We start from the raw sequence: 27,549 nt of genomic DNA on the forward strand, positions 1-27,549 counted from the left end.
AAAAAAAGCAGTAGGCAGAGGCTGTGTTGCAAAAGGCAGGGAGGGTCTGGGCTGAGATGGGGTAGCTTGGAGAGGGAAGTGGGAGGGATGAGGGGGTCTTGTTAAAAAACCAAAGAAAGGATCGGGAATCAGGGCCAGGCTGAATGGTCAGAAAAGGTATGTTTGGAATTTGCTCTCGAGGCACCAGCGTTCCCCTGCATAAGCTGAGTCCTGCTATGTTAGCGGCAAAAGGGGCTCCTTGAGCAGGACCCATCCCTCCCACCCTACAGACGAGGAAATGCAGGCGCAGAAAGATGAAACCCGCGAGCCCACAGCTGTTCGGAGGCTGTCACTTCTAGAACTCAGGATCATGGTGGGTTCCTAGAGGCATCACGTGTGAAGGTCACACCGACCACTAAGCCAGTCTCCGGAGGGAACTGTGAACGTGAAAACACAGGACGGACCCAAAGGAGAACAAGCTGAGGGCATGATCCGCTGGCCCTCTGCCTCGGCCCCAGCTCATCTTTCCCCCCGCAGGGAAATGGAAGAGCTTATCATACGAGTCGTTCTATTCTCTGGATTGCAGACAAACCTGAGATGTGAGAGTGAAGGGGTGCTATGGGTTTCCTGACCAGAGATGTCACACAAACATCCAGAAATACCCCCGAGAACTCGTGTAAGGTCATGGCCTCGGGGAGGCAGCAGGAATGTGGAAACTAGCCACGGTGGCTGAGGTGTTTGCTGTGGTGGGCGTGGCCAAGCACCTGCTACTCCTTTGTCCCTCCCTCTTGGGTTGGCGCTTGCCTATTGTGGCACACAGCTTTAAGAAATGCTTAGGAAACACTGTTACGGTGAGAAAGGTGAGAGGCAGGGGAGCAACTGAAACCCCTCGCTGTCCACTTCAGCGAACGCCTTGGGCTGACTCGGCCTGTCTGCTCTCCAGGACAGCATCTTGACGCGGCTGCCCTAGGACACGGGGCTTGGTTTGTAACCTGGTGACGTGGACAAACGTATTTACAACAGCCAGCACAGGGTGCATCCCGTGTTGCTCTCTCTAAGGGAGAAGTGCACGTTCTACGTCCTCCCCAGCAAGCCTGCTGTGAAGTTAACGTGCATTTATTGGGGTTGCCAGCTGGAACGGAAGAAGGCTCTAAATCATTTGTGTGAAATGTATGTAAAGGTGGTTTGGATGTGAGCCCAGAGAGTAATATACAATAGACAAAGTTTACAGAGTTGTGATACAAAGTCCCAAGAGTTTGGGGATCAGGTTGTGGAGATGACTGTGAAACAGAAAGAAGAGATTTCTGTCAAGCGGTACCTCTGCATCTTTTTTGAGATTTAGCTAAAGCTACTCACATGTAGAAATTCTAGGCTTTTCAAAGTAGAGGTTTTTGGAGGAAACATGTAAGTTTGACTCCACTACCCAGGAAAATGAAGGGTTTACCCTGTAAATGAGAAGTATAAGTGTGCATGTTCGTAGTCTAGTTAAGTTAGAGCTTTTCCCGGGCAGCTGACTTGGTTCTTTGGCGCTAGGTGAACATGCTGAGAAGGATGTCAGTCAGCCAATTCAATTCGGCAAATATTAATTGAGCAGCTGCTACAGGCAAAGCACTGTGGGCGGCTCCGCCAGGGCTGGGAAACACTCTCAGCCTCGCTCTGGAGCATCTTCCAAACTAGCTGGGTGAACAGTAGCAGAATATTAATGATTATGACCAAACACAGAATACTGGAAGGAACGTTGAGTGATGCCTAAACATAGGTCTTGGGGGTGTGTCTGAGGACAGAGGAAGAGACCACGTTTCATCAGAAATGGCGTTCAGAAGGAAGCATCACTGCGGGTAGGGCCAGATGATGGGCCACACGTTGACAGGGACACGCAGGTCTGTGTAAGGCACCGACCCCTCGTCCGTCTGGGAAGGAAACAGCCCGTGAAGAGGCATGGGATAGGAAAGCAGGAGTGACTGTGAAGAACTCCAAGGCGGCCACTTTGGTTGAACATAAAAGGGAACCACAGGAGAAAGGCCAGAGAGGCAGGTGGGAGAGACATGGTTTCATTCCTAGTTGAATTGAACTCGTAATGCAAGGCTGAGAAACACAGATGAAGCAAGGGGGGAATGGGGAACTCTCCATGTTTCTAAGCAGGGGGGGAGAAGGAGGAAACCCCATTCCTGAGGCTAATGTGTCAGCACCAGGGATTGGTTAACAAGTGTTGGAATTTGAGTGCTAACAGGAGAAACATAACAGAAAAGATAGATGCGATGGATATTGTAGTTACATGATTTAGAGGCTTTAAACTGATGTGCGGGATAAATAGGAATCAAGAGACGCCCCAGAGTCTCAAGGGTTCTGGGCCGTGTTGTGCAAAGGTCGAAGAAATTCAGGCCGAGAAAAGGCCAGTGGTTTGGGGTATGAGAATAGGCATTGGAATCTAACATCTGCGCAAACAATTCAGTCAACTGGAGGGGAGAGGACTTAGGCTGAGAAGGGTTAAGGGAGAAAGTGGAGTTCTGGGGTGTAGACACCACGTTCAAAGCCCTTGGCAGTCATAGGAAAGGGAGAGAGAGGTGAGAGATTAGTCTGAAGAGTAACAGGTCCAAGGAGGGCTTCTTTTACTCACGAGTGGAAAGTCCTACAGAATCTATTGGACCGGGGAGGCCCACAAGGTCCCACAAGAAATAAAGAAAAGCCCTTCTGCTGGACCCCCAGCCATACACAGCTGTGGTCATTTCAAAGGAAAACAGTGCTGGGGGAACTCTGAGAGGCTGCAGACATCATTTTTATCACATACGACCATTCTTGAGGGTGAGGTGGCGAGAAGAGTCTAAAATAGTAATCTCTTCTCAGCCACTATCCTAAGGGCCTTCCTGCGGACATGCTTTTCTTCGAGGTCACCGAGAATCACCCCCTCTGCCCGGCCCCACTGTTGGGAAATCTGTCCTAACCAGAAATGGGGGGAAGAAGACGGCAAGGTGAAAGGGGCTGAGGCTGCTAGAAACTGAGGGAAAGCGGGGAGGATGGAAGGGACCATCAGTTTTAAAACACTGATTTTCCCAGCTGCTTTTCACTATGAATTTATAATACAAAATCCATGTAGTTTCCTCTCTCTTGGACACAACTGTAATGGCAATATTTGGTTTCACTGATTGGGAAGAACGGACATCCCTGTTGTAATAACCACCATGACACTGGCTCCCGCCTTAAAGGATGGGCTGGTTTCCCATTGGATTGTACTGAATATATTTATAAGTCCGAAGGCACACCTTGGCAAATAATGGCTCTTTAAAGGCCATTAATGCTATTATCAAGTTTGTGACACTGAGATAGCATCTTCCTTGAATTTTCCAGAAACTCCACCCATCCAGATTTTTATTTTTTACTTAAAAAAACTTTTTTTGGAGTATAGTTGATTTTAAATGTTGTGTTAGTTTCTGCTGTACAGCAAAGTGAATCAGTTATACATGTACATATACCTACTCTTTTAAAAATTCTTTTCCAGGGCTTCCCTGGTGGCGCAGTGGTTGAGAATCTGCCTGCCAATGCAGGGGACACGGGTTCGAGCCCTGGTTTGGGAAGATCCCACGTGACGCGGAGCAACTGGGCCCGTGAGCCACAACTACTGAGCCTGAGCGTCTGGAGCCTGTGCTCCGCAACGAGAGGCCGCGATAGTGAGAGGCCCGCGCACCGCGATGAAGAGTGGCCCCCACTCGCCGCAACTGGAGAAAGCCCTCACACAGAAACGAAGACCCAACACAGCCAAAAATAAACATAATAAATAAATAATAAATAAAAAATTAAAAAAAAAAATTCTTTTCCAATATAGGTCATTACAGAGTATTGAGAAGAGTTCCCTGTGCTATACATTAGGTCCTTATTAGTTACCTATTTTATATACAGTAGTGTAGATTTTTAGAAGACTGCAATTATGACACACTTAACCAGCCAATTTATTATAAGAACATTCAGAAATTCTTGTTGGCTGAATACACGTTGAGCATGAGATACCATCTCTATTGTGGATGTGTGCCGTGCTCTTGAAATATTTATGTGTCTCCTCCCAAGGATGCAGACTTTATTGTTTACAGTCTGAACTTATTTTAAGGAAGAAAACCTGCGGATGCAGTTCCTGTTAGAGTAATACCTAGGCTTTATTTAACATATTTATCTTGTATTCCTAAGATATTTCCACCTACATTTATCTCATCCACGTTGTGTTATTAAGATTGGGAGAGAAAGGAAAGCATTTTGTTTTCTTCAGAAAGAGAAGGAAAAAGATTAATTGAAGCTGTGTCTAGGTAGACGCAGACCTTGATGTATTTCCGTCTCCCTGAGCCATGCTGGTTAACACTGTCAAACCACAGTATTAATGGTGGCGTAACCAAGCCATTCATAGACTGCAACCCAGCTGTATGACCTGTGTTCTGCCTCATAGATGGGAATGCACGGCAGAGGGGCAATTATAGCCCACGTCCCTAATTCTCACCAGAGCACTTTTTCACAGGGAGCTGCTAACATGGTCCCCTGACAATCAGAAATCCCCAGTTCGTGTTAATGAGCTAACACACACATCAGGCATGATGCTAGCACAGCTACAGAGGGAAATGAGGATGTGCTTTGAAGGACTGAACCAGTGTAGCCTAACAGTTACTCAGTAGTGGCCTCAGCCAGGGACAAAGAAATTGGCACTGGAATAAAAGGTAAGGAAAATGCAAATTATTTTCCTGGGAAAAAAAAAAAAAGGAAACTTCCAATCAGTGCTAACTCCCCCTACCCCCCGCCCCTTCCCTCAGCTTAATGTCAACAACCTTCGATGAAAAATCAAGTTATGGGCTACCCCTTGTAGGTGCTACTACACCTAAAAAACAACATAATCCTGAATCAGACCAAGTCAACCCAGTGCCACCAAGTTTGTGGGGCTCCGTGTCCTTCATTGTCTTTGAGTCAAGAGTGTTCCCTTTTCTTTAGATTTGGAAATTTAGTGCTTTCTAATTTTGTAAAGCTATCTAGCCAGGACTAAGATTTTGACCACATCTTAACTTTTTCCGTGCCATTTCACTGACCAAGGGTATCTTACACAATAGCTGGCCTGCTCACAGTATCTGGTGGTTACAGAGTCAGATGAGGACTTGAAATCGTGACTACACTGACTGGCCTTTGCCTCCTCTGGCTGTTCTAAAGAAATGTAAGAACTCGAATGGGGAGACATTCAGCATCCTCTTTCAGACGGGACTTGGCTGTGCTCTCTGTGACATGCCAATCTATCACAGAAGCAACAAGCCATCACCTCCAACCTGTCCGGCTGCTTGTACAAGTGTCTGAACAGATAGAAACAAAATACTCTGGAGCATTGGTTTCTTCTCAAAAAACACTCTTCTGTTTCCCATAGGGACTCAGTGCCTTGAGCAAACATTCTCTCTTTAACCCTTACAGTGTCACAGTGGCCAACACGAGTATCGAAATCTTACAAATAGGGGAGCTGTGGGAAAGTAAAATTTTCTTGCTATTTGCCTGAAATTCAGTGAATGAGGGGTGTTTGCAAGAGAACCCAGTCTTCTTACTCCTGGGCTTGTGAGGAGCTGGTATACAGCTGGTATCTCATATGCCCCTTGAACTAACTGTATAAATGGAAACTTTGCGCTGCCTGGTTACCAGGCCTTCAAATAAATATTGTATTTATGTGTGTTTTGTGTTTTCAAACTCCATCAGCCGAAGGAGCCAGAATTCAGATACTCCCCCTGCCGCATCCCACCGCAAATTTCATTGCTAAGACAAGTTTTGACTCAGTGGAAAATCATCAATTTGTTGGAAGTTTCTGGGCACAAGGCTTCACTGAATCCAAACTAAGAGTTTAAAAATTAAGTCCTTCCTCAGAATCAGCTGGTTTGTATTTAAATTTTTGTGTGTTTCATAGAAGAATATGGCTGCTGAATAAAAAGTAGTCTAGTGGTATTTCATTCGAATTTTCGCATTCAAAAAGTATATCCCAAGCCCTTTCGATTACAAAGATGGAAAGATGTTTGGTGCAGCAGCTGAGCATTTGGGGTCAGTTAATTTCACTTTTCTAAGCCTCAGGGCTATCATCTGCAAAATAGGGATGATAAAAAGATTAAGTGAAATGAAGTCAGATGGAGCACAGAGTGTTTACTGAGCACATGGCAGCCATAGAGGACTAAGCAGCAAGAACCAGCCACGAAGACTCCTTTCTATCAATGTTATGTGGCAGCCTGGATGGGAGGGGAGTCTGGGGGAGAATGGATACATGTATATTTATGGCTGAGTCGCTTTGCTGTGCACCTGAAACTATCACAACATTGTTAATCGGTTATACTCCAATGTAAAAGTAAAAGTCAAAAACATTAAAATAAAAAAGTTTAAAAATTAATAAATAAATAAATATTCTTTTGATGATTTAAATTAAAGGAGAAAAAACACGTTGACCATAAATACGATATAAGATATGTGCAATACAGACCTGGGCTTGATGAGGAGAAAAACTATGTTACAAGCAATTGAATGGACAGAAGCCAAAAGATGTTTTTTTTTTTCCCTCTCCGTGCTTCTGCAGAATTTAGTAGAATTCTGAATGAAAGCAGTTCACCTTCTGTGCTATCTGTAAAGACTAAATGACTTCAGCCATAAGCCATCATAATGTGTTTGGTGTGCTTCACAGCCAATCTGAGGGTTGTCCCGACCTTGTGTCGTCCTAACTGACCTGGATACTGGACACAGTTCAATCAACCAGAGAAGAGCAGGAAAAGTCTCCTTTGGAGGTGCTATGTTCTGCCAGGTCACTGACTCCTACAGTCAGGATTGATTACAAACGCCCAATTAAGAGGCATTTGGAACCTGATCTGAACACTAATCTTGTCTCTTGTTTTTCTTCAGGCTTTAATGATCAGCCTTGATGAATACTACAACGACCATTAGTTAAGTCTATTTTATAGTCTCCCTCACAAGCACACACACGCACATATGTGTTTGTGTATGTGCTTCTCCGAAGGATGTCAGCACGCATACAAGTATCACGTTTTACGCTGGAAGGAAAGGAGCTGATAATACGCATGCCGGCTGCAGGCATATGTCTCCCTTGGATCAATTTTGAAGTGCCGCCTCCCCAAAGTGAAATCTGGTTGGAAATTCCATGCACATGTTGATTCAGTTGGATAAGATTTCAACTAATCTTCTCATAAAGGTTGCTTCTTTCAAATTACAGAAATGCCCAACACACAACAACCTTGTAATACTCAAAATTCATTATGATCCAATGTGATTACTTATAGGAAGAAATAATAAAGGAAATTAATTTTATTAAACACATGGAGTTCTGTTCAAATTAAATCAGTGCTAATGCGGAAAGAAATCAAAAGGAAGAAAGTAGATAATTATCTGCTTGAGCAGCAACCAAGGATGCTGCAGGTGGTAGCAACCACACTGACCTCCGCTGTTCTGAGAAGAGTTCATTTTTACCCATTTAATAGTTTTTTAATTGAATTTAGCTTGGTGGTGGTGCCTCTCACGTTGCCCATGTTGGGAAGTTACTTGAGATCAAAATCAGCAATGAAAAGATGAGGAAAAATAAAGCAAAGGAAGATCGCTCTGAATTTGCCTGGCATAAAAAGCAGGCTCTTGGACCAAAAACTTTGTGTTTATTTTAACATAACTGTAGTATAAGCAAGAACTATATTTCTATAGTAGTCACCGAAAAACAGTTAGAAAAAATGCTTCAGTAAGACTGTTTTGGGATTAGAACAGTACACATTTTTTTCTATCCCCATTCCAAAGAGTTTGGCGATCTTCAAAGGATAGTACATACAGACTTCAAGACTATAGATGAGTTTTGTCTGATTTTGAAATTTATAAAAATGGAATCACACAAGTCAGGATGGCAGCTGCCCTTGAGGCCAAAGGTCAGAGACTTAAAGAGGACAGGGGGTGGCCTCTTCCTAGGAAGCTGGACATGTTTGCTCTGGTTCGGTTCCATGGGTGTGCTCACTTTGTAAAATTGTATCAAATGTTACACTTACTTTGTATATTTTTCTAGATATAGATTATAATTTAATATACTTTTATACTTAGTATAGAAAAAAGAGAATTACTTTGGCAAAAAATACCCACTGTTTTCCATAAAACAAAATCTTTGTTTGCTTTGGTCTAAGTGATGCTGTAAAACCCAAGGCTAGGACTAGGGGTACGCCCATGCCTCAGATACAAAAAAACTCACTAATCAGGATAAATAATACTTTAATGCAATTTAAAAAAATTAAAATTAATGCAAAAATCCATGCTGAACAAAGTAAAGATCAAAACAAAAAATATAACTTAGGGAAACCAAAAATGGAACTTATAGTCCCCAAATTCCCTATAAACAACAAAGTTACCATTGTATAATTACATTTTCAGGAATAATCAGATTTGAGGAACTAAGGGAAGATTAATTTGCATTCAGTGAGTTTATAGTCTATGAAAAATAAATGGTGTTTCAAAGTTTATGACAGCTTAGGAAATTTTAAAAGTAGCATTAAAGACAATGTGTGATTTATTCCAACAAAATCCCCAAACTAGAGTATCGTCTCTATTTAATTACAGTTTTATTGTGTTTAAACTTCATATGAAGTTACAAGAGTGAAATCTTCCTTTGATTGCACTGAATTAAGAAAAAGACACCAATTTATTGGTTACACAAAGAAAAGGCTACAAATCTAAATGATAGAAAAGCATTTATGGGATGTTATACCCTTGCGTCTTGGTGAAATCCTACGAAACAGCCCTGACAAATCAGGCAGTGAAGTCAGGAAGTTGTCACTCAGAAGACCTCCCTTCTCCCCCAACACCACCACCTTTTTAGACTCTCTTTCTGGAGCTTCACGTTCATTTTCCTAATGTTTTTAACCCAATGTCTGTGAAATTTTTATTGCTCCCCAGATGACATCTGATCTGAATGTAACCACACACCTCTTTGCTCAGCAGTATTTGTCACAAACCATTATAAATTATCATGCTGATAGTTTGCATTGCTGGGAAACCGGAAAAGCTCCATAAATTCTAACTACTGTATCAATGACATTCTTGTTTATTATGCAGATATAAAGTTTTATGAGAGTCAAGATGGCCGCTTTACCACCGAAGGAAACTCCAGTGGAGTAAGACCCAACCAGCTCAGTGTAAGTACTGAAAACCATTTTCAATGCACAATGAACACTGCCTTCTGACCAACACTCTGCAGGTGGGTTTTTCTTTCTTTTCTGCTTTTAACTCTGCTTTGACACTTCACAAGCATGGAGGAGTTTGCTGGTGCAAAAGAGAGAAATCAGATTCCTCCTTTTCTTCTCCATTCAGAACATTCTATAGCCACCTCTGGTATCAACATCACAATAAAACCAGGCAGACTAGTTAGCTAGTCTGCTTTCTCCCACCCTCCCCCCCCCCCCCCCACCTACATCCACCGTAAAAACCTTTTTGTCAGGTTAGCACAGGTTAATTATGTACTGGGCCAGTCCTGGTGTTCTTCACATGAAAATTTGTGATTGTGTGCATTTCACTGTATGGTTAAAATTATGAGAGAATATTTTAATTTCATGATAAAGAAAACAATAAATAGAAATAAAAATATTTTTCCTGCCAGATCTTGGCTATTTAATTACTTATTTATTCCTACACTCTAAGAAACAATTGTTTAATTGGGTCTCCAGGATGTTTTGCAATAAGCAAATTGTGAAGGAATCAATTTCTTGAGCTTTCCCATTATGAAAGCTGACTATTCAAATACCGACAGTTTCAAGAGAAATGCGGGATGTATTATATGCGGATCATCCCCATTATTGGATTAACATATTTAGTTTGCTTAGTTTCCTATGTCCAAATATTCTAACAATCACCAAGTTGTTAAAGATATCCTAAGAATGATAATAACTGCTTCTGAGAGGAGCTTCTAGCTTTTCAAAGGGCTTTCATATCCACTACCCTATTTTATCTTACTATAAAACGGGAACAGCAAGTACTTTTTACTGCTATTAGACATATAATATAGCAGAGACAGGGAAAGACATTAAATATCTCAAATAAGACAAACGGCTTGTTCTTAACAGAAATGATAAGTAAAAGCTTACCAGTTCTCTGAACGTGATGTGTCATCTCAAATACATTTTTGGAAGTAGCTTAATATAAACTTAAAAACCCCACAATCCACCAAAACCCCAAAATCTATACTTTTGCACATCCAACATAAACTTTGGAAGTCTATGAATTTATTCCTACAGGAGTTTCTGGTGCTTTCCATTTTGCTAGGGAATTCTAACCACCTGTAGATTTTAAAGCTGTGGATTCTTCTCACAACCAAAAGGAGATAATTGCACCACATGTGTAGAATTTTCAGCTGCAACCTTCAACAATAACCAGGAGTCATGTGGACCAGTCAGGAAAGATAGTGATGGCAAATGTCTTAAGTTGGTCTTCCTGTATCATTTTTGGAATTTTCATTGATAAAACAATCAGGGAGCACCACTTGGAAACATGGCACAAAGATATTTTCCAGGGCCATAATCTCCACTGACCACATCAAGCTAAACGTATCAGCCTTCAAGACTCGGCAGGAGATGGCTCCTTCACAGAGAACAAATACTCACTTGCTACAATTAAAAAACCACCTTATTCTGTAGCATTAAAAAACAAAAACAAAACTCACCATCCTAATTAAAGAAACAATCTGCTTGGCCTTGTCAGTTTCTTGCTGATATCACTTAAATGGCCCCTTACTCTGAGTTATAATTATCCCTTTTCTAATCATCTTTAAATAACAAAACTAACAAAAAAGTTTGCTCCCCCCATCCTACCATACTCTACCTCACATCATGATATGGCAGAGAATTATTTAAGGCTTGCTGTGTGCCAGACACTTGTAAACACTTTACACACATTATCTCATTCAACTGGCTTCCCCTTCTTACACTCCTATGCAGTTGGGTGCTGCAGCCAGCTCACACCAGCTCATGAGAACCAGATGTACACACTTCTTTGCAAGTCTGTGCACAGTGACATCACTGTAGTTTGAAACTGGCCATGGTGGGAATATTTACACTACAGAAATTGGCAAGTATCACAGATCAGGACTTGACCTATCCCCTCCCTAGATCCAGTTGTTAACATTGACCAGCACACCACTGCTAATAACTATTCTGAATTCTTTAACTATTATATTACATATATACATGGTCAAAACTCTCAGATCAGGAATTAGTAAACATGAGTTTACTGAAATCTAATAGCACCTTATTTTGAGGAATAATGTTATTACTTGAGTATGTTTTACCAGAGTTTCTTAAAAATATCTCCTATAACAGTTTAAGTATTGGCAAAATGCACAACATAAAACAAAACAAAATAAAATGAAATGGAAAACAAGTCTCCAGTTTGTCTAGGTGATTGACATTGTAAAAACCACAATACAGAATACTGGCCAAAACAAACAAACAAACAAATTCCCTGTTTCCAAGAAGTTACTGGAACACTCTATTAATGGCAACTTTCACACAAGATTAAAAAGTCAATATAATGCCCTGAAGCACTTCTGAATCACAGAAGAAAGATTCAACTGAAATTGGCATAATTTTACCTGCTGTAGTGTTCCACTAATTATTTGGAAATTGACCACCAGGACATGAATGTATGCTAATTCTCCAGGCATCAGATGTTGAATTAATCAGATGACCTCATCTCCCTGACCATGAAAAACTAGTTTACCCCACCAAACCAACAGGTTCTTGAGGACTTCTTGCAGGTGGGAATATTTTCATACTATTCTTTTCTTCTCTAAAAGGGTTACGTGTTGGCAAAGAAAATATTTTAAATAATGAAACTGACTCATTTTAAAACTTGGGAAAACATATCAGTCTTTGAGAAACACTTTAGAAGTGAGATTTAAATAGATTACTTTCCTTTGCTAAAACTATTTATATATCTAAACATCACTGAAGGTTGATATTCAGGTTCAAGTCTCTGGAGAGTACACCATGTGCAGTGTGCCAGAACAGGAGGACATAGATAAGACAGAGACAGGTGGTCTGCTGCGTGGATGTCCAGTGAGAAAAGCAAATTTGGATCCGAGTGGACTGCCGCTTGCAATGTTAAAACATACTTTCCAACTGTGGAAAGCAAAACCTACACACAGTTCTTTCATACGAAGTGAGGAAATATAATTTAGACTGTCCCTCTAGTGAGGATGTTTTCATAATAATGAAACCTGGTATAAGTTGATGCTTAGTAACTTAACCATAGAAGGAGATAGGAATGCTAAAGCACATGAACAAACATTATATTCATCGTGAATTAACAGTTCTTTCAGCATTTTCCATAAGAGACTTGCAATCATTAATCTACTATAAAAATCCCTCATTAGACTTACCCTATATTCCTCATTTTTTTTCCTATGACAATTTGCTTTGGTCATGTCAAACTCAGTAAGATAAACACAGTTCTTAGATCACAAAACATGCCCCAGATTGGTTTAAAAAAAATATCCGATCTCAATACCCGTCTGCCAATGCACTATATGAGAGTGACCTACGATATTTAATAAGAACTCAGGTGAGAGTTTGGGTTTCTAATTCTTCACCTTTCCAGGAAAAAAAAGACACATATATACACACTTCTCAACAAAAGAGTTCCAAAACCAAAAGTGTTAACAGGAAAAAGAATATGAGAAATTACACATTTAAATATAATCTCCCTGGTTTAGGGCACTCAGAAATCACTTAACATAATTTAATTTCCATACCATTGACACATGATCTGGCCTAGATCAGAATCCCTCCTGGATCCATTTACATTCTAGGTGGTTCACAGACTTTCCCCCCATAGACACCTGCGCCCACTAGATGGTGCTGTGGCGCCCTGTTCAAACATTCTCACTTACTTGCAGTCTCTGTCTTCCAAATCGAAGTGAGGGTTGAAGTTAATCATAATTCTCTGATATGGGTCAGGAGCCTGAATCAGCCATTCACATTTTTCACTTGGGTGATAAGAATGAGGATAACCAGGAGATGTAAGGTACCCGGGGCTTTCAATTTTTATAGTATCTCCACATTTATCTGCAATAAAAATAATACTTTAGTAGACCTTTTCCTGACAACCAGTTAGGTATTCTAAATTTACATATAAATGACAGGTTATTAAACGTTCCATAACTTTTTAAGGGGAGCTCCAAGAGGCGCTTGCAGGTCCTTCAGGTGGCGCCGATACCAACACGCCACCAAAGGACACTCTTTGATCTCAGGAAGTCGGTTCAGGAGGAAAGTGGCCTGAGATCTGATAGGACCCCCCCCCCCCCCCCCCCCCCCCCCCGCGCAAAGTTCCCTCCCAAGAAAAAGGTCTTCCAGCATTAAAAACATTAAGTCCCCTCAATGGATGTTAACATGGTCCCCAGGGAGCTTCTGCTAGACTTAATTATCCCCCCAGAAGTGTAATCGCATTAAGGAGTGAGTTCTAAGTGAAGGCGACTAAAAGATGCTATTTGACCCTTTGTGTTGCTTTTTGATGATAAGCCTGGTCTGTGTCATTGATCAGTGGGGATTGTCATCCAGGATTTCAATTGGCTTAAAGCCAAACCTTTTGTTGTTGTTGTTTTATCTTCCCATAAATCTAAGTGATTTTGAGTTATCTCTGCTTTTGAGATCCAGATCATCAGAGAACAAAGTATATGTGGTGAAGCAGAAATAATTCTGCTCTACTGCTCCAAGGTTGCTCAGTCTTGGAGACCAGATCAAAGTAACTGGGCAGAAAGAAAAATAAATAGCTACACAGCATTAATTCTAATTACCTACATGGTGGAAAAAAGCTCCACCACATGGAGGTCTGGGTATCACATAGGATGAGCTATACTGTCACAGTTTAGGAAAGGTGAGCTAACAAGTTTTGGGCCCTCCTTTCAAAAAACCCAAGAGCCAAAGTGATTCACTGAGAGCCAAAGAAACCAGTCTCTGGGCTGCTTTATTGTTCAGTGGGGACCCTCATTGTCACTTTTAATGATGGATTTCATATTGGAGAGCCTCAGCCTGCAATGCTGCCACATTTATTGATGCTTATTTCGAGCAATAAAAATTTGGTGCATAAACTATGTAAGAGGAACAGGTATGAAAGCAGTGAAATATATAAGCCTATCAATCACAAATTTTCAGTAATGGTATATATAGATTTTAATATTGCATCTAATAGATTCCCTGTGGAAAGAGAATGGCATTCTTTGCTCTCAGCATGAATTTATAAATCTACAGAATTTTATTACAGGAAAACCAGGTCAAATGGAAATGAAAGATGAAGTGCACATCAAAAATGTATAAAGCTACATGCATTACAGAAATCATTTCCCATAAATTAAAAAGAAGACAATATAAATTACATTGTTTTTCTCAATTGCTAGATGTTTTTGACTTTGTTTCTCAGACTGGGGGTAGCCTTATATGGGTTTCCTTTGCCTTGGCTTTTAGAAGCTTAAGGTTTGCCAAGAAGAAATGATGTTGTAACCGGAGTTCAGAATCTCAGCTAATGATCATATTGGACTCTGTTATGTGATTCTGCCGAGGCTCTTGCATTATTTTAAATGTGTAGAAAACTTGGAAAGCGACCCCATCTCATTAAGTCTCCTCCAGCTCTGTACAAACATCATGGCAGTGTCTGGCATCTGTTAGACGGGTGAAATAAAACAGCACTGCTTGTAGCCACTCGACAGAGTCACTTCAGAAGACATTTAGGTGGATTCGGTACCACACCAGAGCTCTTTAATCTGTGACTTCTGAGAAAGTGACAGTGTAATAAGATAATGCGGACTCCTAGACTCCCTGGCTCTGTTAAATCTCTCTAACAGTTGATTAAGAAAGAGCAGTTTCTAATGATTCTGGACCATTAGTCCTAAATAAGGTTAATGAATTAATTTAGCAGACACTGGTACTCGGAGGAGGTGGACATGGCTGGAAGAGGTCTGTTGAGCTACAGAGGCATTAACTGGCTCTGGTCACTGCAAACACAGCAACATGGGTTTAACTAGTCAAGTCACCGAATGAAGCTCAGGGTCTCAGCATTCCCCAGATTTCTGCTAAGAAAATTAAGAAGTATATATATTTCTTATGTATGTACATACACATACACTCACACACACAGACATATGGAGCTCACAACCTAAAGTCTGAAAGCTATTTGCATTGGATTTCAAATCCATCCTATGAACGCCACCACCGATTTAATCTCCGGAGTTGTGGAGGCAGAGTTTGGGTTACTGTAATTTCTGAAGTCTAACCACTTGAGCTCTTTCAATTGGAGGTGAATGTTATTTCGTTCCCTGCCGGACTATAGAAAGATTCCATCATCCGAGGTTCATTAATAAATTGAACTCCACATTCACAATTGTGTGTGTGCGTGTTTTGCTTCCAAGTGTATCTTTTAGAACACTGCTTGGTAGCTGTTGGGGAAATCTATTGCTTCAATCACGAAACCTCCAAAAAGCATATTAGAAAGATTAACTTCCATCGTAAAGATGTGATTTACATTCCTCTCGGTATGAACTCCTCCACTTGTGGTCTCTTATTAAAACAATATACCACCGTAAGTAGCGGATGGTCTTTCTTTCTAATTACTCTGATTGAAATCTAAGCCAGACAAAAGTAAATATTTGATAATTAGTTAATAATAATTGCTGAAGACTTACTGTAAAGATAATGCCATCCCCTTGCTTCCACCTACTTTACAGTGTAAGTCAAACATGCCTACAACCAGATCCCATTTTAAAACACATTATTTAGGTTACAGGATACTGTTCATAACCCAGCACGGTCTTCCATTTACTTAACAGTGAGTGGTTTTAAAAGCTAAGTGGAAGCTGCAACTAGGTTGGGGATTTTCAGATATCCTGGTGCCTTACGCTGTATATATCAGATTCCTTTATTGACACGATGTAACTTTCATTCATACTCCAGACGGATCAGGGCCATTTACAAAAGCGGAGGAGGGAGTTACATCCACCAGCAAACCGCTATCTCCTGCAGGCACCCACCAGAGGAAACAGTTCGGGGGAGCTGCTCGAGAACCAGGAAGTTCTCCTGGTAAAGTGTTCATTAACTTTCAACAGCCATCAGATTTTTGAAAGGGAGTCTCATCTAATTGCCTTTGGGAGGAAACATTATTAAGATAATTGGTGTGCTGCTCTGGGAAGGTAAGCAGTTCTGCCTTGTAGCAGAGGTAGGAAAACCTCCACGGCCAAACAACCAACTTCAGGAGGGAGTCAGAGCACTTGAAATCTCTCTGCCCTACACAGACTTATCTTATTGCTTGATTTCTCCGCCTGGATAAAAGTTTCCTTCGCCCAGGAGGCGGCTCTCCCCGGTGGATCCCGGCAACTGGGCGCGGGTCCGGGGTCCGGACGCGGGCAGCCTGGAGCCGGGTTCACCCCCGTGGCCGCGCGTCTCCGCCTGTCACTTACCGTTGCGAAAAGCGCCGGCCGCCGAGAGGACCAGGGCGAGCGCGGCGCACAGGAGCGGCAGCCCCCTCTCCATCCTCCCTTCGCTGGGTTCCCGGGCAGACGCGGGAGAACCGAACGTGCAGGGAAAACAGAGCACCGGGGCGATCTCAACAATCCGGAGCGCTTCCACTCCTCCCAGAGCTGTAAAATCCTCAGTCCGTCTTGGAGAAAGGAAAGCGGCGAGGCAATGCCGTGATCCGAGAGAAACCCTCCTCTTTTTGTGTCTCAAGTCGCCTGCATCCTGTCATTTAGCTCCGGTTTCCTCTCTCTTTTCCCACACTTGTTCCTCTTCCAGGAGCCACTGCCCGGGCCATGTCTCAAAAAAAAAAAAAAAAAAAAAAAGGGGGGGGGGGGTGGTGGTGGTGGGAGGAGGAGGGACGTAGAGAAACGCACACCAACGCCAATTTCCAGAAAGAAAAAAAAAAAAAAAATCCGGCTTGTTTCTGGACCCGCTGGAGCCGAGGAGCTGGCGCCCAGGGGAGGTCCGAGGTGTCTGCGCGAAGGAGAGGAGCAAGCAATGAAAAGATGAGCGGGAGACGGCGGAGTTCCACCAACTGCACCCCTGCTTCCCCCACCTCCTCCTCCCCTCCCCTTCTGGAGCCCTTCCCTCGCTTCCTCCCGCCCCTCTCCCCGCACGGGCTCGCCAGCAATGGCCTGACAGGAGACGGGGAGGAACAAGTTTCCCTCCGTGTGCGTTCCCCGTGCGTCTGTCCGTCTCTCCCGCAGGTCCTGCTGGGACCTTCCCGGGAAGGGAGGCGCCGGGGGTCCGCGCCCAGGGCGGGCTGGCGGGTGTGTTTGGGGGACTGGGCGTAGAGGTCGGTGGCAGCGCCAGGGTCGAGCTAGCCCACCTCGGCGTGCTCGCTCGGACCCCCGGGGGAGAGCGAGGCAGCTCGCCCAGGATCTTGGGGATCCGCCGCCGAGGCGTGCGGGGCGCGCGGGAGGTAGCGGCTGCTGCTCCCAACTCCGAACGCCCGGGAGGCGGCCGGGGCGGCCGGGTAGTGTGACCTGGGGTAGGAGCAGCAGGGCGCCCCTGGACGCTGCGGGTCAGGCCCGGAGGGGCTGAGGAAAGCTCGGCAGGGGTGGGGGACGCACCCCGGAGCCGGGCGAGGGTCGGCAGTGTCGCTGCCACGTAGAGCCGAGTCAGTAGATTCGCGCGGGCGAGGCTGTGCTGCAGCCCCACCCGGCCTCCCTGCCCGGTAAAGGGGCGCGCTGCTGGGCGCCTGGCGTGCTCGGGTGCCCGCCGCGCGCCGCGGGCTCCATTGTTACCCGAGATCTGGAGTCCTCTCCTCCGGGTCAGAGGGCACCCTGGAGGGTGGGAGCTGGTGCGCCTTCCAGCTAGGGGGCAGTCGTCGCCCGACCCCGCCCAGCATCCTGACTCGGAGCCCAGGTGCTCGGGGTTTGGAAATTAGGGGTCCACTGCCACGGGTTCCTGTGCAATCCGGGGGAGGGGAACAGTGGCGGGGGCGGGGTTTGCTCTTGGCAGGGCTCTCACGGTACCAGCTCAGACCACAGGCCAAAGTCACGCCGGCCCTCCAGCTCCTCCCCACCTCCGCCTCCCACGGCGGCGCGTCCTCACTGTGGGCTGCATGCCCCCAAGTTCCATCCCCGAGGGCTTTTCGGGAACTGCTGTAGAAAGCCTCTGCGGATAGGAACAGCAAGGACATTTCAGGGAACAGACAGGTTTTGGCAGCGGATCAGGTCCTTGAGAGGGGTAAATGCCCGCGGACCCCCCCCGAAGGAGTTCGCGGGGAAGGTGAAAAGGTCAGACGCCTTCTGGGAACGGCGTTTCTGCACACACCCGAAAGCAGAGCCTTATTCCTACCTGGCGCAAAGAGCTGGCAAAAGAGATTTAGGAATGTTGGCAGGAAGACTCTGGTCAAAGGTTTTGGCGGAAGAACTAGGGGCGGGACGGGAGAGAGGAGGCCCAGGGCGCGCGGGCCCCGGGCGAGGGCTCGGCGCTTGCGGGTGGCGGGTGGCGGCTGGACGCGGTGGCGCGCGCCGGTTGGGGTGCAGGCGAGCCCCGTGCGGTGCAAAGCTGCACCCCGGGCTCGCCCGCCCGCGCCCGGGGAGTCCCCGCCTCCAAGCTGGAGACCAGCACCCAGGGCGCTGCGAGTCGCCCTGCCAGCTGGCGCTTGTTCGCCTTCACTGGTTTCCTCCTTCTCGGCTGTCCCACCCCGGACGCGGGGTTGGAAGGGGGCACTACGAGGCCGGGAGTCAAACGCCTGGGTGGAACGGAAGGGGCAGTGGCGGGGCGAGACAGGGCGCCAGCCGCGCCCTGCGCAGACCCCGGGGAGCCAGCGCCGCGGAGGGAAGCCCGGGCGCTTGGCTACCGCGAGCGCGCGACGCCTCCTCCCCGCCTTCCTCTCGATCCCCGGCGCGCCCCCGCCAGTCCCAGTCCCCGGCTGCGCGGGGCGAGCGGCATCCTCAGATTTGGGGTGACCCCGGGCGACCTTAGCCCGAGGCTCGGAGGGAGAGGCGCCTCTCTGAACCTGGCCGGTTGACAGAGAAGGGGAACCGGGCGGCGCAGCGCCCGGGCGTCCTGGAGTCCTGGAGTCACGGCTGCCCTCCTCCTTCCTAGTGGGAACTGCGCGGCCGCGCTCGGTCCGGGGAGCGGTTTTGACCCGTCTGTGCCTCCGCGGGGTGAGCGAGGGGGCACACGCGGAGACTTGATCTGTGTTGTTTTTAGAAAACTGCCGCCAATCTCTCTTCCCCTTTCCCTGCTGAGTGTGCATTTCCCAGGCTGGAGCCACCAGCTAACAAATAAAGCCACCAGATCCTGCACTCGGAGAGGCACTGCCCTCACTCCGCAACCTCGCCCCCGGGCTCCCTCCCGCCTTTCCCGGGGAAGGGCACCTCCCGCGGGTCGAGGCGCGGAAAACGTCCGTCTCCTTTCTTGCTCCCCAGCTAAGCATTTTGCCAGTCTTTCTCCAACCAACTAATAAGACACGCAGTAGGTACTCTGGGGGAAATATCATATTTAAGTTCTGCCTCTGATTTTTCTGGTCTCAGCTGATCTGAGGCTTTTCTGGACTCCTGAGTTTCCACACGCAGTACTGGGTAATGGGAGCCCTACCGCACTGATTGATAATTGCCCGCTAGTGGGTTGGTGCAGAGCAAATTGTCCTTGCTAACAACCTCTTTCCTCTGCTGTTGGATTCTACTAAGTGCAGAAAAGGGTCAGTTTTAGACTTCTGCAATTCCCCTGCAAAGGGAGATAGACCGACCTTTACTTGACGTGATAGACAGAGGAAGAGTTTGGCAGTATTCCTAGGTTGATTTTATTTTGGTCTTGTGAACACATCATTCTTCCGGACATCACAAATCCCCAGACTAGGTAGGACCCAATTCCACTGAAGGGAAGATTCATCATCACACCCGAGTGCCAGGCAGAGGCTCTGGATGGGCAGTGCCCAGCGCAGTGGACTCCCATGGAGGGGTTGCTGTGGGAAGAAGGCCCTTCACATCCGCCTCCTGAGCAGGGCTGGAACCGAGGCCCATCATTAAGAACAGACTGGGTGCATACAGAGTGAAGTGAGTCAGAAAGAGAAAAACAAATACCTTATGCTAACACACATGTATGGAATTTTTAAAAAATGGTTTTGATGAACCTAGGGGCAGGACAGGAATAGAGACGCAGGCATAGAGAATGGACTTGAGGACACGGGGAGGGGGAAGGGTAAGCTGGGACGAAGTGAGAGAGTGGCATGGACATATATACACTACCAAATGTAAAATAGATAGCTAGTGGGAAGCAGCTGCACAGCACAGGGAGATCAGCTCGGTTCTTTGAGACCACCTAGAGTGGTGGGATAGGGAGGGTGGGAGGGAGATGTAAGAGGGAGGGGATATGGGGATGTATGTGTATGTATAGCTGATTCACTTTGTTATACAGAAGAAACTAACACACCATTGTAAAGCAATTATACTCCAATAAGATGTTTAAAAAAAAAAAAAGAATAGACTGGGTGGTAAATGTATGGTTTCTTTCATCAAGCGCTCATCAATTTGTCAAAAATAAGGTGAGAGCCATTGCTGCCAGAAGGCCATTTGAGATGCTCACGTCCTCAAAGTATTTCAGGTTGGTGCATATGGAGACTGGTATTTCAGATCTGTATCAAGTCTAGTCAAGTTTTTTAAAGCATCAGATCCACATATTTCAGAAAAGCAAGGACACAACATATTTTTAGTAGGAGCTAACCTACATTTGAAATGTAAGAATGGAAGAAGTGAAACAGAAAAGATTAAAAATTGGAATTTAAATTAATTTCCTATTATTTAAAATAATTCTATTAAAAATAGCACTGCTGTTAAATGACTATCATTCAAGGGGTGTCTTTTAGACCTCATGTAGAGCTGTCTCCTTCATTTGGATTGGCAGAGGAAAGAAGAAAATAAACAAATGAACTTCTACTTTCTGATTCTTCACTTTGGGCCTTTTAAAAGTTACATTGAAAATTCTTTCAATATTGGAGAAAAGCCTGCCATCAGAGTTTTAAAACAAAGTTACAGTGTAAAGTTTCTATAATACAGTACATGCAGATGCAGGAAGACAATGCTAAATTTTGAATCATGTGAGTAGATTCACAGTATTTGTTGGTGTTAGACATTAGGGCTAGAATTTGAAGGGTTCAGTTTGTGCCAATCAGCAGGACGTCTTCTGTGTTTCATTGTTGGTATTTGTTGGTGTTAGACATTAGGGCTAGAATTTGAAGGGTTCAGTTTGTGCCAATCAGCAGGACGTCTTCTGTGTTTCATCTGAGCTGGCTTCCTACTCAAGTGAGAGCTCTCCAGGTAGAGAGAGTTACCAGGTGGTCATGGCTGTTCCGGGCTAAGTGAGCCTTCCTTCCAGGTTGTGATCACAGAGGAAGGATTCAGGGGCAGGATGCTTTCTCCCCCAGAAGAATGCAATTATCTTAATAAAATTCTGATTGGCTCCACTTGGATGATGTGCCCAAGGGAGATGGGTTACTCTTTTTAGCCAACCTGGGTCACTTGCCTGCCCTACCTGTGGCCATGAGGGCAAAATGCAGAGAGGAATTCTCCCAGAGAAAAAGAGGGTCTCTGGACTCTGAAGAAAAGGAAAGGAATGCCAGACCACCAAAGCCACAGTTGTCTGCTCTTCAGAAGACCCCTCTCTTTGTTACTTAGCTGTTTTCAAGTGAGAGTGTTTGAAACTTTTAGTTCTTCATTTTGATTAGGGTTGATGTTATTGTGTTCTGTTGTGTTTTGCTTTGTTTTTAGTTTTTCACCTAAATATCCACTCATAGCAGATAGCATGAATCCATAGCTTTTATTTCACGATCTGAGGGTAGTATTTCATTCAGGGTTGACTGTCAGTCAAAATTATAAAGCAGGTGAAGGAGTTCAGTTTTAACTTCATCTTCTTTTTGGTGAATGTCCTGTATTTTATTCTGTCTTCCCGGTTCCCTCACAAAGACCTTGAAAGAAATAGATCACTTTAAGAGCACAATACTTAACCCACAGAATGGTGAGATTCAGGGAAGGTTTTAGAGGTGAGGAATCTTCCAGGATACCCTCATAAGGATACTGAATAAGGCACCTATGTGCACTGGTGTCAGGGTATACCACTGGGGTTCATAAATTCTAAGCTGCCTTTGAGGGGAAGACGAAGACATATTTACCCTGGAGAGATTGCCATGAAGACATGGCCTAAGACTTACCAATAAAATAATACGTTTTCTTTAACAAATGAAAAGTTTTTAGGTTAACATGATTGGTGGATTCTAGGAATGAAGTTTGTAATAAACAGCAATCACATCATAAAAGGAAAGGCTTGGAACATTATGTTCTTCTTCAAATCTTGTGTAGTATGTTTTCTTGAGGTATGTTAAGCTCCACAGAACATGAAGAAATGGAGAATATGAACAGACCAATTACCAGTAATGAAAGTGAATCAGTACTAAAAAAAACTCCCAGCAAACAAAAGTCCAGGACCAGATAGAGGCCTTCCCAGGTGAATTCTACCAAACATTTAGAGAAGAGTTAACATCTGTCCTTCTCAAACTATTACAAAAAATTGCATTCATTCTACGAGGCCAGCATCACCCTGTTACTAAAACCAGACAAAGATACCACAAAATAAGAAAATGACAGACCAATATGACAGATGACCATAGATGCAAAAATCCTCAACAAAATATTAGCAAACTGAATCCAACAATACATCGAAAGAATCATACACCATGATCAAGTGGGATTTATCCCAGGGGTGCAAGGATTTTTCAATATCTGCAAATTGATCACTGTGATACACCACATTAACAAAATGAAGAATCAAAACCAGGTGACTATATTGAGATATATTGGAAACAAGCCTCTGCAGTGCCAGTTTATTTTCTTTTACAAAATGTTACCCATTAAAACTTTTTAAAAGATACATGCTTAAAAGGGGATGGGAACAATGGCGGGGGAAAGCCTCACCCATGAAAGCACATGACAGAAAGTACAACTTAGTTTCAGAGGCTGGGAGTCTGGACCTAGCTCCACCGTGATTGTGTGCAATTCTGAACACATTGTTTAATCCTGCTGGACTGCCAAGGTTTACATCTGTAAAAGACAGATATTGAATTAAGTCATCCTTTAATACCTTCTCAGTTGCAGAATGGAGTGATTCTACAATCTTGTGAGCAGTTTTTTAAAAGTTGTTAGGAGTGGGTGGATCATCACCCAAGGTCACATGAAACCTTGAATGGGGGTAGGGCTGTACCAGGACATCACGTGGAGTAACTCATACCAACAGGACTCCTTTGTGCTTCTGATATTTGAAACCTTCTCAGTATATTTTCTTTCTGAATTGTTTGTGTTCCTAATATGGATGGTGACATGGAGTGCGTGTCCTGTGTCTATCTGTATATACTGTGAGCTCGCATGAGAAATCTGATAATAAAGTAACGTACTATCAGAGGAATGGCAGGGGATGATCAAAATCATGAGAAAGTCAAAGAAACCACAAAACACACAGACACAGACACCCCTCATCAAAACTCTTCTCTGCCTGATTTCTCGTAAGCATAGGGCAAATCAATATTCCCATTCAGCAGCGATCAGGAGCGCTTTCATGAAGGATATGTGTGAGTTAACTAAATTTAAAACTTAAGGAAAAAAAAAAAAAAAAAAAAAAAAAAAAAACTTAAGGAAATGATTTTTTGAGAAAATACGGGTTAAAGCGTGGCTGTTCTTCGTGAAGTTTCTCTGATCATGTGCTGTTGTGCTACTGGAAAATGTCTGCCCTTCTAGACACCCTTGTCAATGGAAACAGATCGACACCAAACTGGGTTTCTGCTCTCCATTTCCAGTTCCAATCAGGAGCAGTAATGGAGCATCCCTAGTGTCAGGTCAAGTTGAAGACAAATGATAACACATTTTGGTTGTAGGTCTCCTTTTACATTGCGTCTAGCTTCTTCTATACCAGGAGTATTATTTTCAGAGTATTTTTCAGACCAATCTTGAGCTTAATTGCATATTTGCATATAAGGTTGCAAGCTCTACCTACCACATACTGTGCTTTTGACCGAGAAGTTTTCTGGCCAATATGGGGGTCTTCACAGAGATCTTGGGTGGGCTCATACTGCTGAAGCTGTGGCTAGCTGCAGCAAATATTCTCAGTATCGTGAAATCCAGGTTGTAGGGTCTGTTGCTAACATAAAAATGTTCCTCAGTGATGTGCTGGCCCAAAGCATGAGGGGGTCAGAGAGAAACTTCTCCATCCGCCTAACAAAGCCTACATTGGCTGTGGTTTTAACAACCACATCCCTTAATAAAAGCTGTCCTTGGAAAACAATATAAATAAAATAAAGTTTTATAAAGGCCCCCGAAGATTCCACCTGTTCCCCTGAGGCTGTAATGACGATCCTGACTTTAAAATCCCCTGTCTCATTCCTTCTGAGTTTTCCTATTTCGTGCTCCCTGGGAGTTTCTCTGTAAAATAAACCTGTGGGTAATGAGGAAATCAATGCCTTAATTGAAGGTCAGGTCTACAAAGATCTAGGTAGGTGTGCTCTGGATGATGGAAAAATCCCCCAGGGTGGTATCCTGCCTCCCTGAAAGAGAAGCCGGGTTGCAATTTGTCTGAACTGTGGTGGCCCTTGCTTGGACTCCAGCACCTTGTCTTCTTAATCTCACAATCGGGTAATTTCCATTCCTGATGACTCCCCTCATTTGAAGGGGAAAAGGAAGAGCCCCAAGGGCTTCATAATTAAACACAAGCACTCTCACAGTCCTACGTCAAAGCTGAATGACTCTGTATCCTGTTGGTGTTGTGTTCGTGCCTTCTACAAAACTGTGACCTTTCAATTCTGCCTAGATTAGTGCCATGGCCTTGTTATTCTTCTGTTTCTTCTAGTGTCTTTCTTTTAAAAGAAGAACCAAGAGAGTGGTATTTTGGTGTTTGTTTGCTTTCTTTTATCTTTGGTTATTGTTAGCACCTAGGGTTGACACACTTCTTAGCCTAAAGCAGGGAGGCCATTCTAAACACAAAAGCTACTGTACTTTCAACAACTCAATTTCCTAAACCATTGGAGGATTCTGGGATCTGTTAGACTGCAGTGTAAGCATTTTATAGGGGGTTCCTATGACAGCATTATTAGCTAGCAGTTTTACCTAAATAGCCTTCATAATGTCCTTCTTCTTCTTCTCTCTCTCTCTTTTTTTTTTTTTTGGCCAATTTACTTTCCCTTTCTATAGCTACAACTATTAAATATACATTCCCAATATCTTAGTTCCTCTTCTTTCCCTGGTGGAATATTTTCAATTCTGTAATTTCAGCTCCTGCTGCTTATTTTGGGTCATTATTATTGTGTGTGGTCCCTAGCTTAGGTATGGGTTATGCTCTAGATATCTGTTTCAAAATTAGTTTGCTAGAGGGACTTCCCTGGTGGCGCAGTGGTTAAGAATCCACCCACCAATGCAGGGGACACAGGTTAGAGCCCTGTCCCGGAAGATGCCACATGCCACAGAGCAACTAACCCCGTGCGCCATAACTACTAAAGCCCACGTGCCTAGAGCCCACGAGCCACAACTACTGAAGCCTGTGAGCCTAGAGCCTGTGCACCACAACGAGAGAAGTCACTGCAATGAGAAGCCCGCGCACTGCAACGAAAAGTAGCCCCTGCTAGCTGCAACTAGAGAAAAGCCCGCATGCAGCAACGAAGACCCAACACAGCCATAAATAAATAAATAAATAAATATATATATAAAAGAAACTCAGAAGATATTTCAAGTATGTTTTTTAAAAAAAATTAGTTTGTTAGAGTTCTACATGGTTCCCCACAGAAACAATGTCATAAAGGATAAACCACAGGCCAGTCCACCAAGACATTCTAAACTCACACATAGCTGGACTTCCATTCTTGGTAGCTCTGAGCTGTGGGACCCTTGATGACCTGAGCCCTGGTTATTTTTAAGAGGGGTCAGGGCACTAAGTCAATAGGGTACTAATAAGGACAGGCTAGCAAGAGCTAGCAGGGCTCCTCTCTTGGGATGGTGAGGGGAATTTCTTGGTAGTAGGCCCCTAATGCTGTGGTAACTTGGGGTCCTAACAGGGTTCGCAGCTCCAGGAAGGAGGGCCCTCACAACCGAGGATATCAATTTGAAGAAAATGGTCAGAGGGAAAGGGTGTTATCAGTGAGGCCAGGGATGGCTTTGTCACCTAGGGTGGAACAGCAGGCAAGCAGATTGCTCCTACTGGTAAATGGCTTATTTGGAAGTTAGGGGCTGTCTTAGTCAATATGGTTATAACTTTAAAAATCAACCATATTTCTCTATTATAGGATTACTTGATGCTTTCAAAGATTTGAGGAACACTCATCGTTTTTCTCTTAAAGCAAGACCATCTAGTTCTCTTTCCTTGAGTCATGCCTTTATGCTTTTGCTATTGGATGAAAATGGTTATATACAATGCACTATTTTTAAATTTTCCAGAGTAGATCTGAAGGGTTATTATCATTATCCTTTACTCTTCCTTTCATGACTCAATAATAATTTTTGCACTTTCACTTAGCCTTTAAAAAAATAGATTAATGGATCCAAGGATGAAGTCAATTGCAGAGTGACCCCAGTAGCTTTTGCTTCCAAACTGCTATTTTTAATATCAAATTGCCATTGTTTGGAGGCAAAAAGATCATTTCAAAATGATTTCAACAATCTAGAGCGGCATTTAAGAACTATTATCCCCAATCCTGCTATAAGTTTTCAGATGTATTCTTTATAGCTGAAGATTGTTTTGTAAAATCTTTTGACTGCTCTTCTTCTGTTTAATGTTGTAGTCTAGAAATATTTAGGTGGCTTGCTGTTATGTTGGACGTATTCTTAAGGCCATCAGAAAGGCTAGCTTCTTTTCCCAACACCAATTTGATATTTTTTATATATCCAGGGTGGAGTTTAGAAAACCTGGGTGACATGATCAATAAGCCATTTTGAGAATTGCTCAGAACTCCATTTTATCTTTTTTTTTTTTAAAATAACTTTTAAAAATCAGAGCCCCTGGCATAGCACTCTCCAACTGTGCCACAGAAGGCCACAAGGATGCTGGTGCTTTTTCCTATCTATTTTTGTCCCCTACCATAGCATAGCCCTGGAAGGGAGCTTTAGAAGTCATCAGTCTGTGCCGTTGCCTTCATGCTAAACATCACAGAGAAAAGATAACCTAGCCTGTTCTAAAAGGCTAGGCAGTGGAAAGTATTTCAAAATTAACTGACAAATATTTGTGCTTAATATGTAGATAGAACAATATGGAGCGAGGAATATGGTGGTATCCATACCCCCAAGACCTTATATTTCATTTGGAGAGGGTAGATACATTTATGTTCATAAAACTGCCATCAGAGACTCCTGAATTTGGTGTAGATCTTGAAGATCTAACTTATTAATTGCTGCAAATATCGCCTCTTGACTTCCCTGCTTTTGATCCTATCAGTTCATCACTGGGAAATTCCAGTTGCTAATAAATTTTACCCACTTCTCAATTCTAAAGCCTTTAATGTATGATAATTAGGTTTATAGAGGTTAAATGACTATTTTAGGAATCGTCAGCTGGGAGACAAATTTTGGCTTTA

The 27,549-nt window shown here is 43.9% G+C and overlaps 1 protein-coding gene across 5 annotated transcripts in view; it reads right to left on the reverse strand.

Moving 5' to 3' along the window:
• The window catches only part of NRP1 (neuropilin 1), a 137,751-nt gene extending 120,028 nt beyond the window's left edge, over nucleotides 1-17,723 (reverse strand). Inside the window, exons 1-3 of one of the 5 annotated variants that reach the window (XM_036842417.1) lie at nucleotides 17,570-17,723; nucleotides 16,439-16,970; nucleotides 12,884-13,058 (exon numbers count right to left, since the gene is read on the reverse strand). In XM_036842417.1, the coding sequence (XP_036698312.1) occupies nucleotides 12,884-13,058; nucleotides 16,439-16,511 (248 nt within the window). In that variant the 5' untranslated portion in view covers nucleotides 16,512-16,970; nucleotides 17,570-17,723. Of the gene's footprint in view, nucleotides 1-12,883; nucleotides 13,059-16,438; nucleotides 17,070-17,569 lie in introns of those variants that run through there. The other 4 variants (XM_036842420.1, XM_036842419.1, XM_036842415.1 and 1 more) reach the window with 4 other exon arrangements.
• Nucleotides 17,724-27,549: the final 9,826 nt, after the last annotated feature.

Source organism: Balaenoptera musculus, chromosome 2 (assembly GCF_009873245.2).
Source record: "Balaenoptera musculus isolate JJ_BM4_2016_0621 chromosome 2, mBalMus1.pri.v3, whole genome shotgun sequence".
Lineage (NCBI taxonomy): Eukaryota > Metazoa > Chordata > Mammalia > Artiodactyla > Balaenopteridae > Balaenoptera > Balaenoptera musculus.